This window comes from Alosa sapidissima, chromosome 12 (assembly GCF_018492685.1).
Source record: "Alosa sapidissima isolate fAloSap1 chromosome 12, fAloSap1.pri, whole genome shotgun sequence".
NCBI classification, from domain to species: domain Eukaryota; kingdom Metazoa; phylum Chordata; class Actinopteri; order Clupeiformes; family Clupeidae; genus Alosa; species Alosa sapidissima.
In genome coordinates, this window is record NC_055968.1 from 27,561,537 (window position 1) to 27,571,220 (window position 9,684).

The window sequence follows — 9,684 nt, forward strand, 5'->3', positions numbered from 1 at the left end:
ACAACATTCTATGACACCTGGGTTACTGTATTCTCAAACTGCTGTAATTGCAGACTCCTAATGACATGTACATGAGTAACGTTAACATGTCACAGGGGGATCCGTTTAGACAGGTCAGGTGCGCCAAATATGGTCACCAAAACATTTGCGCATGGACATGTGGGCTGAGTCTTATTACATCACAGCGGGTGATAAAATAAAAACCCCTCATAGAAGTTCACCCGAGTAGAGACACTGACGGCTGATCCCCTGCAGAAAACAACTGGGAGGAGAAGTTCATCCAGCGATTCAGCCTTAACCCGTTGAGATCTGTAGACATGGAGATATACGCTAAAGACATCAAAAAACCCAAAGCATCGATATTTTCCAACATCAAGGTATGCCTATGCTATGTCAATGCTATACCACCCACTTTACAGATGTTAATATTAGCCGTTAGAAATAGAAGAATAACTGGGACCATGCTATTCTATTAATATCGTGCATGAATGAAACTTTGCGCACGTGCATACATTTTGATTTGCAACCTTTGGTCCTCCTCGTTCACTAGTCAGTCACCTACAATATTGTTCCACTACTCCCTGATAGAGTGCGGTGAGTAATGTCAAGTGGTAGCTTCTGTTCGCCGGCGCTTAAAGTATACAGTCTCTCACGTGTCTAGTTATTAAGATAGGGTAGTGCTGAACAGGTGATCTTAAGGTCCTCAGTTCGTCTGCGTATGACATGGTTTGCAAAGTTCAGATACTACTAAGATTTCTGACATTGTCTTTATTCAGGTAGTATTTTTTGAGTCTTGAGAGTTCAGTAAGAGTGTTCAGAGGAGTGCAGCAATGCCGGTATCAGTTGCAAATATGCAGAAAACTATATATATATACATGCAGTAAGCCTAGTGAAACTGCAGAAACATGTCACTTGGCTATAACAAAGTACCTCATTGAGTGAAAGCTGGTTGAGACATCAGCATCTTTGCTGTTTCTTGATTTTTTTAATCCATCACTGGAAATGATGTTCAGCACTTGCAGCTCAATGATAGGCTCATATTTGTTGTGTAAACCATGCCTAAGCATAGTGTGGTCACAAACAGGGCATGCTCATGTTATGCTTTGCCCCCTGTTATCAGTGGTACGGATGGTATGTAAACCTTGAACTGCTTGTGCTCCAGTAAGTGAAAGCACCTATTTGGAGCCAGCATGGGAGAAATGATACAGAATAATACTGGCCAGGCTGGGCAGATAGGCTTACAGCCAGCTATGTCAAAGGCATTGGTACATTGGGAATTCACTGTCATCACACCTTGCCCCCACTGTCATTTAAATCAAATAACTTAGTTAAGTTGTCTAAATATGTAAATAAATGTATATGCTATATGTATATACGTATATTTATTGTGGATGTCTGGCTCCACAAGACAAGGTGATTTGTGTGTTTGTGTCTTACTGCAGTACTTTGTGTAGTAATACTGGTGTCAGACTGTTTGATGTATGGCTTTCTGATCAGCAGGCACGCACATTTTATCAGATAAAGCCTGGCAGACAGACACTTTGCCGGTTGGGGCAGTTGTTAATGGATTGAAAGAAAGCAGAGTTTCAGATTGACCCAGACTAGCAGACACTGGGGTGGACCAAGGCCAGACCTGGCTCGTATGTGAAGGACCAGATCAGCTCTACAGTCAGCCACTGTTGAAGATTTTATTTATGTATTTTCAAAAAAAAAGATTTGTTTCTTGGCAGTCGTCGGACTAGTTCGCCTCAGTTCATGGTAGTGCTGACCATGCCAGGTTGTAGAGGGAAAACAAGTCCGTTTTGGAGTTGAACTCCGTTTTGTTTATTGAATTCAAGCATGAACAGAGATAAAAGAAACAGGTGCAGAATCCTCTTAAGTTGAGAACAATTTTTATAGCCTCCCAGACTAAGAAATACAATAATACAAAAAATAGCCCCAATTTCAGCATGTCGTTTTTAAATAAGACCAAATGATACATATATTATGACCATGCAATCCTGGCAAATTAGTTTTTAAATGCGAGTCTGAGTAGACATCCTTAATGTCCTCATTTGAGGTAGAATAAAAACTCATAAATCCATGAGAGCCGTAAAATTCAGTTGGGATGTCTCGATAAATCTCCACGCACAGAATCAGGAGATGCTCTCTGTAGTTGACTGCATATTTGCCTGTCTATTAGAACATCATATACTAGACATGATTAGGACTAGGAATACTGTCCAACCATGTGTGAAAAATCAGTAACAATAGTCTTTCTTGTTGAGAAACCTCCACTGGCCAGCCAGGACCTTGCAAACAAACAAACAAGCGTTCAAACAGCTTAATACTTGAAGAGAGATGGGGGGAGAGAGAACGAGAGAGTGAGAAAGAGAGAGAGAGAGAGAGAGACAGGATGAGAGAGAGCAAGTGTGTGTGTGTGTAAGAGAGAGAGAGAGAGGGACAGTTTCAGTTTTATGAATCATTGTTTAGATTTTGGAACATCATTCATCTTGTAACTGACTGCATATTTGGCCTATTATTCTCTGGTAACCACCATGACGATATTGTGGCTGTAAATCATTACTGATGGTTGGTTGTTGTTTTTTTTGACACGTCCTACAGGAGGCTCTAATGTTAAACTCAAACATGATGGAGGTCTGCCAAAATAGCGCGCTATTGTTTTACCCTCCTAATGGACAAAATCATCTCAGCGATGGCACACTGGCACCGATCCTTGTTTGTCACAGGGCAAAGTTGGCTATTTGCAATTTTGATGTTTTGTCCATAATTTGTCAGCCACATTGCATTCTGTTTGGAGCGTTGGGAGTTTTGACCTGAGTTATCCCACTGCCGTTATGAAAGTGAGTGATCAGTTGGAGGAGATGGTTGAGGGCTTGCACAGACGAGGAGGTCCGTCCCTGTCCAAACGTAACACACAGGTATCCCTGTGCTGGCCTCTGCCGCAAACCTCCAGTGTTTAGCCTGAGTGCTGCTCATCAGGCCTGTGGTAGGTCTGTTTAGACCCTGCGTAGATCAGCGGTGTGTGTGTGTGTGTGTGAATGGAAGTCAGTATCCATCCTGGGCCCTTTGCAGATCCCCATGTCCTCAATCTATTTTTGGTTCTCTGAAAACACACACACCCACACACACATTCATCTCCCAACCAGGTGGTCTTTCTTCAAGGCCTGTTGAATGCAGCTTTCATGAGCATAAAGGTCTTACATAATGTTGTGTGGCCATGTCAGTTCGTGTGTCTGTGTGTGCATCTCTCTGTGTGTGCGTCTCTCTGTGTGTGCGTGTGTCTGTGTGTGCATGTATCTGTGAGTTTGCTGCTGAGTTGAGATTCATGTAGGACCATTATGACAAATGATGTACATGTAAACTATGACGTCACAGGTAAAACCCTCACTGTAAACATAACTGTCCAAAGGCCGTAATCATCTATTTAAACTGGTATGGAGACCCTTTGTCGTGGGTTGCCGGGGATTTAATGGACTTGAAAGAAAACAGTGTCTTTTAAGGTGATCACTCAGCACCAAAGTCAGATTGAATAGAGTTCTGGTACAATGCAAAACAAGAGTGATTTAGCACATGGCTATGAGCCAGCAGTATCCATTAGTACGGGTTCAATTGAAGCATAGTGCTTTGTTGTGCAGAGTTTATGACAAGTATGGTCATTTGTCAACTGAGCCTTTTAGATAAAGTCAGGGTGTGCCAGCCATGGTATTTGAGAACAAGGTCAACTCGATACCGTATTCGACACAGCCCAGTGATGTTTTTCAGACTTTGTGTGTACGTGTTTACATGTGTGTGTTTGTGTGTATGTTTTGTGTGTCTCCTAATGTTAGCCTGCAACTGCTCACTATTATGTTTTTTTCCCCTTTTATTTCAAACTTTGGCAGCACTCTTTTCGGGGCCGACTAATTTGTGTGTTTGTGCTCCATCAACTGTGAAGGCTTTCAGAAGACTTCTCCTCAGAAAAGGAAAAGCAGAAACGCTGCCGCGGCTGAGGGGAAATGTACTACAGAAAACACCTGATTTCAGGATATCGGCTGAATAGCAAGACAAGTTACAGTCAAAACAATTTGGTCTGTGTGTGTTTTGTTTGTGGCCAATCGTAACCTCTGTTTAGTCAGTCAAATAGGAAGCTATCTGCATCTCCCAGTTGTCAAGGTGAAATGCAGAATGCTGGTTCAGGCTTTGGTTATTTTTCTTGTGTTGGTACATGTCACATCTACCTGCAAGAGTGGAGTTCAGGTATGCTATGATCTCTCTGTTTGCTTTCAACTCTGTTGTAGTTGTCGGTTGTTTTGTTCTTGGTCAGCTCTTGGGATTTTTCAGTTGTTGAAAGGCTTGGTACACCTTTCCTTGTTTATTTCTGGGAAGAAGAGACATATTTTAAGGTTGCTTTTTCAGGGATTTCCAACCCAAGTGAGTTACAGAACAAAAAAGAGACAGGAAAAGTGGAAGTCCTAGCTTCCCCTGATTCTCTCCTCTCTGCTGGACACTGGAAGGAGACAATGGTCGCCAGGGGACTACGGGTCGAGACACTTGTAGACATTCCAGCCATGATGCATCCAAGCGTTCCACAGATTGTAGTGGAAAACTACCTGACATGTTCTGAACAGTAAAGCCTGTTCCACTTTGAGAGAGAGAGAGAGAGAGAGAGAGAGAGAATGAGAAGGGGAGATACAGAAAGAAAAAGACAGAGATTGGATACAGAGACCACTTTCACTTACAATCCTTTGGTATAAAAATATCCCTCCTGCATCCTGGACTTTCTCAGCACCTTTCAACAGTACAGGAAGCATGGAATAATTCAGTATCCCTGTGCCTGTCAGGAGACCCACATTCACTGTAGTGGTTGGCGCTGGATGCATGCCATACACATACACTAGGGAACCTAAGCTTGGAAACTTTGTAGTCATTATAGTAATTTATAGATGAAACCTAAGCTGTGTATTTCAAAGATCATGAGACACAGAGCTATAGGCCATTCTCTGGTCAGAGTGGTTTAGAAACCCTGCACTCATAATAAAATGCTCGGACAAGAGACAAAATACACAACTTCATACACAGATCAAATCAAAGGTAGCCCTTTTCTTGAAAATTGACATGCATGTAGCTCAAACAGTTGTGGCCCCCCTTCTGGCGGTTAACTCATGAAAAAAATGCTGCAGTAAGAAAGGTAAAAGGAAGATCAAATCAGATAAATCTGTTATAAAAACCCTCACCACTTCAAACTGCACAGATCCATCTTTAATAGACCTTGTAAACATTGCACATTGCTTAATTAAAAAGACAGGAAAGTCATAGTACCTGCTGGAGGAAGCCTGCGGCCGTCTGCACGCAATGCGTGTGTCAGAGGTGTCACACGGTGAGGGATCACCCCAGTCACAAGGCCGTAGGCAAGATGACAAATCCTGATTGATGACTCGACCGAAAGTCCCTGTTTAGGTGCGGTAGGCAGGAAGCGAACGAGAGAATGAGCGAACGCTGATGTCCTGCTTATGTAAGCGTTCATGTTCGACGTTTCACTGTGACACACAAAGGAACACAAGTCGTGTCTTTCTCTTGGAACAACAAGAGCTTGCATGTATGTGTGTGTTTCTGTGTCGATGAGCATGCCAGTGTTTGAGGCTCTCCTTAAAAGCGCTAAGTTATGCGAGATGCAATTCTTCCTCACCTCGGCTGTCATCTCAGAGGCCTTCTTTGAGTTATGAGCTGTCAGGGAAGACGTAGAGCCCTTTTAAAGTCGGCCCGAGACCGTCGGCAAGCCCACGGGCCACGGTGAAACACACGTGCATGCACTCACACGCTGGGGCTCTCGCGCTGTGCGCAGCTCTCTTGAGCGCTTCCAGACCTTTTCTCTCAAAGCCTACCAAAACATGCACCTAAAAATAACACATTTTCGGCCACCTGCGTAAGTTCATAGAGAGTTAAAACCTCTGTGCTTTACGCTAGAGAGAGAGAGCAAGAGAGAGAGAGCTATGGTTTCAACCAATGTGTGGCAATATTCGACTTTGATAACAGTACTCAGCGCTGAAAGAGGAAGACTGTAAGAGGGACAAAAACAGAGGCAGAGATAAACAGAGAAAGAGAGAGAGTGTGGACAAGAGAGTGAGAAATGCCATTCAAGTACCCTAACAAAGACGTTCATATGAAGGACTGGAGCAAAATAGCTCCCGCTGGGGAAAAAAACCGAACATCCACAATTAAACACAATTTCACCACAAGAGAAAGAAAGGAAAAGAAACAAAGCTGAATTTTTAGTAACTGCGTAAAAGCATCTATTGTGCGCGCTAACGAACCATAAAGCGGGGCCTTAATGGGAGCATTAGCTGTTCCAGAGAGAGACGCGGGGGCTTAGGCCCGCTCCCTCCCGCTCTTCTCCTGGCAGTCCGCGTGCAACAGAAGGGACGGATTTACACCGAGTGTTTGCGTAGGAAACCCCATCCAAATCTCAACATGTCCCTTCAGATTCCCACCGGCCGCAAACCCCCTTCAGTGTCCTACGTGGCCTCCACTGGTGTGGCTGAGTAAAGGTCCAGAGTGTCTCATGTAGGTGTCGCAGCCACGGGCAGAGGTGGGGTGGGGTAGGGCATTCGAAAACTGAAGAGGACTCTGATCTACACATTAGCTGGACTCGCATCATCGTCTCACCCTCAAAAGCAAATGCCCCCCCCCCAAAAAAAAAGGGACACAAAAGATCATCTTTGCTCATACTGGGCAGACATCCTTATAGAGTCGCTCAGGCTCAGAATCTAGGTTAATGCGCTGCACACAACAGACAAATAGCTGTTGCCACTGCTGCTTCTAGTATATATTGTCTTTATCGACAAGGGAAGTAAGACTACCCTGTGTGTGTGTGTGTGCTGGATTTCAGAGCTGGTCAAAAGAGAGCATTCCATCCAGTAGCTTCCGAGAAGAGAAGCTGTCAGTATCTTCACACTGGCCCTGAGCCAGGTCAGTCCTTCTGGCTTAGAGCAGATAGAACTGCTTCCGCGTTGCTAATTGAAAGCAGAGCCGCCACCAGTCCGAGCATCCATTCTACAGCCTGTTCTATAGGCCCCTCACTTGCCTCTGGGATCCAGTGTTAATGACTAGAGAGTGGGAGAATGATGGTCTCTCTCTGTGTGTGTGTGTGTGTGTGTGTGTGTTTTGATTGGTGCTCATATGGGGAGCCACAATTTGATTGAGAATGTGTGATTCTCCTGGCAATTCAACAGCCAGGCAATTGCAAGAAACACACAGCCTCCAAGTGTGTCTGTTACAGAATGTAGGTGAAGGGTAATCGTTGTGGTTTCGCTCACAGGCCTTCGGGGCCTGAAACGCCGAACCAGGTTTTCGACTGTATTAACTCGGTCTCCCACACACGACTGTCCTTGGGGCTTTACATGCGCACGTTACGACGTCAGAGCTTACCCTGAAGGCATGAGATATAAGGTTGATTTCAGCAACAGCGATCTGATAGTTTGATGGAATTACGATAACTAAGATAGGGAGTATCGAGTTCGCCATCATGAACATCAGTATGCTGGGGGGCTCACGTCACCCTCTCAATGGAGCAAGAGCTCCCTCTCTTCCTCAGTCTCCCTATCTGGGATGCAGTCACTGGACTCATGCAGTGGAGGTCTAGCTGACTGCAATCAGGCTGAGGAGTTTATCTCTGGGAGATTGTCAGGGTCGTGCTGGGTAAAGGAACATCCTGAGAATAAGAGTCAAAAATGTGTGTTCAAAAATTAGAGGTGTCAGTGTTCAAAAATTAGAGGTACCAACCACAGAGGTTATGTCTTCAAAAGTCATGTATTTCAGTGTAAGTTAAACACTGTAGACATGACATCTTTTATATGGAAGTCTTATGTTTTGCTGTATGTAAAATGGTATAACTTTGTGATAGAGCATAGCATTGGTTTCATTTTCTCTTTTTCTTCCTTCCTCCCTCTCTCTCTCTCTCTCTCTCTCTCTCTCTCTCTCTCACACACACACTCGCTCGCTCGCTGTCTCTCTCCAGCTGTTTGTCCTTTGCCATGGTCTGCTCCAGCTCACCCAGCTGCTGTACAGCTCCTACTTCAAGAGCACCATCACCACCATCGAGCGGCGCTTCGGCCTCAACAGCTACTCCTCAGGCACCATCTCCTCTCTGCATGAGGTAAGCAGCCTGCCGTCCAAAACCCTGCCATTGTAGGCTACATCAACGTGTCTCTTGCCGTTCCCTTCACGTGTTCTATCACAATGCTGTCTGCCCTCATAGACAGTAGCTCCGTGATGTCTGCATCTTTCCAGGTCGGAGATTTTCTGGACAGCACTATGCCACTCCATCATGACACTGGCATTTATGGCCTTAAGTCAGATAGATTTAAGTGCCCCCACCACATAGACGCACGAAAGAAACGTCATCGACACGCCCTCTCACGAGGTGTGAATTTTAACCGCAGGTTCTACGCTTCATTCAGACACAGCACATTTACATAATGTCCGGAGGAAATACTAAGGGGGGAGCAGTAGAACAACCGGCTAAGTTTGGACTTCCATATGACCGTTTATGTCGTTCAGATATACGGCTTAGTGTCTAAGCTAACAGGAGACACACCAGGAGGACTTGTCACACATGTTTGTCTCTTGGCCCTCTTGGACAGGTAAGGGACTTTGCATCAACAGGGGGAGAAGTAAAGTGATGGCACAAATGTCTCTCTTGGGTGTGTGGCATGTCACTGAGCAGATACAGCGCCATAGCAATCCCGTGCAAAACAAAGGTCGCAGCTCAGCAACCCTCTTTGCTGTTAGTATTCTTCCAGGTAAAAAAAAAAAAAAAGCTCCTACTGCTCCACCACGAAAATCGAAAGAAAGCAACGTTAGGGAACAGACTGTGCTGGCTCAAGGATGAAAGAGAATGGAGAGAGCGTAGCATAAACAAATGTGTCCCAGCCAGCCAGTCCGCCAGCCAGCCACACTATCCAGTTGTTATCCCCCGTCCTGCGGTGTTCCTCACCTCCGTTTCAAGAGCCTCAGCCTTGGCATTTGTAGTCTTCGCAGGGGCTGTGGGAATTTCAACAGCTACCTGCAGACAAACTCGCAGGAGTTTAAGTCATTAGTCACAGTTATGGCTCTGCAATGTTCCCTTGGAGTACTTTTCTGAGTACTTTAAAGTCTATCAGAAAGGCTTTTTGCTGTCTTATTTGTTTACCACAGTGGGTTTTGGAAACAATCCTTTCCCTGTTGTGCTTGATTGGTCCTTTGAGGGCATACTAAATGCTTTTGTCTGGTGAATGGCAAACAATGATAGGGGTAGAGTTGTCTGGGCTTGAAGTCAAGATAGCTCACATACAGTAGGAACTTGCCTTGGACAGACTTGCTGGATTTGATTCATGCTCTACGAGGGCGTTAAAGATAGCATCTATTTGTGGCTTCTCTCTCTCTTTCGATCTTTTCCTGCTGCTGCCTCTCCCTCTCTCTCTTCCTCTCTATCTCTCTCTCTCTCTCCATTCTTTGACTGAACTGTGATATAAGACCATCAAGGTGTGGGTGCCCACTTCAGAGAGATGCACAGTGATAATTGAAAAACTGTGCAATGCAATAAAGTAACCCTCTAAACTCTGTCTCTAAGATAACCCACTTTTGCCATTTACCCCTCAAACTTTTCCCCTCTCTCTCTCTCTCTGTCACATACAGGTGAGCAACACAGTGCTGATTGTCTTTGTG

General features: G+C 44.8%; 1 protein-coding gene and 1 long non-coding RNA gene across 3 annotated transcripts in view; one reads left to right on the plus strand and one right to left on the minus strand.

Moving 5' to 3' along the window:
• Positions 1-198: 198 nt before the first annotated feature.
• Positions 199-9,684, plus strand: part of slco2a1 (solute carrier organic anion transporter family, member 2A1) — a 27,862-nt gene continuing 18,376 nt past the window's right edge. Inside the window, exons 1-3 of the mRNA XM_042056932.1 lie at positions 199-377; positions 7,997-8,134; positions 9,655-9,684. The exon at positions 9,655-9,684 is cut by the window's right edge and continues 133 nt beyond it. Of these exons, the coding sequence (XP_041912866.1) occupies positions 318-377; positions 7,997-8,134; positions 9,655-9,684 (228 nt within the window). The 5' untranslated portion in view covers positions 199-317. The remainder of the gene's footprint in view (positions 378-7,996; positions 8,135-9,654) is intronic.
• On the minus strand, positions 4,316-5,450 carry LOC121677862. 2 transcript variants are annotated; one of them, XR_006021103.1, is made up of 3 exons: positions 5,302-5,450; positions 4,722-4,771; positions 4,316-4,624 (listed from the first exon to the last, which is right to left on the minus strand). It is a non-coding gene; the product is annotated as an uncharacterized LOC121677862 (long non-coding RNA). The 2 variants fall into 2 exon arrangements; XR_006021102.1 differs by lacking the exon at positions 4,722-4,771.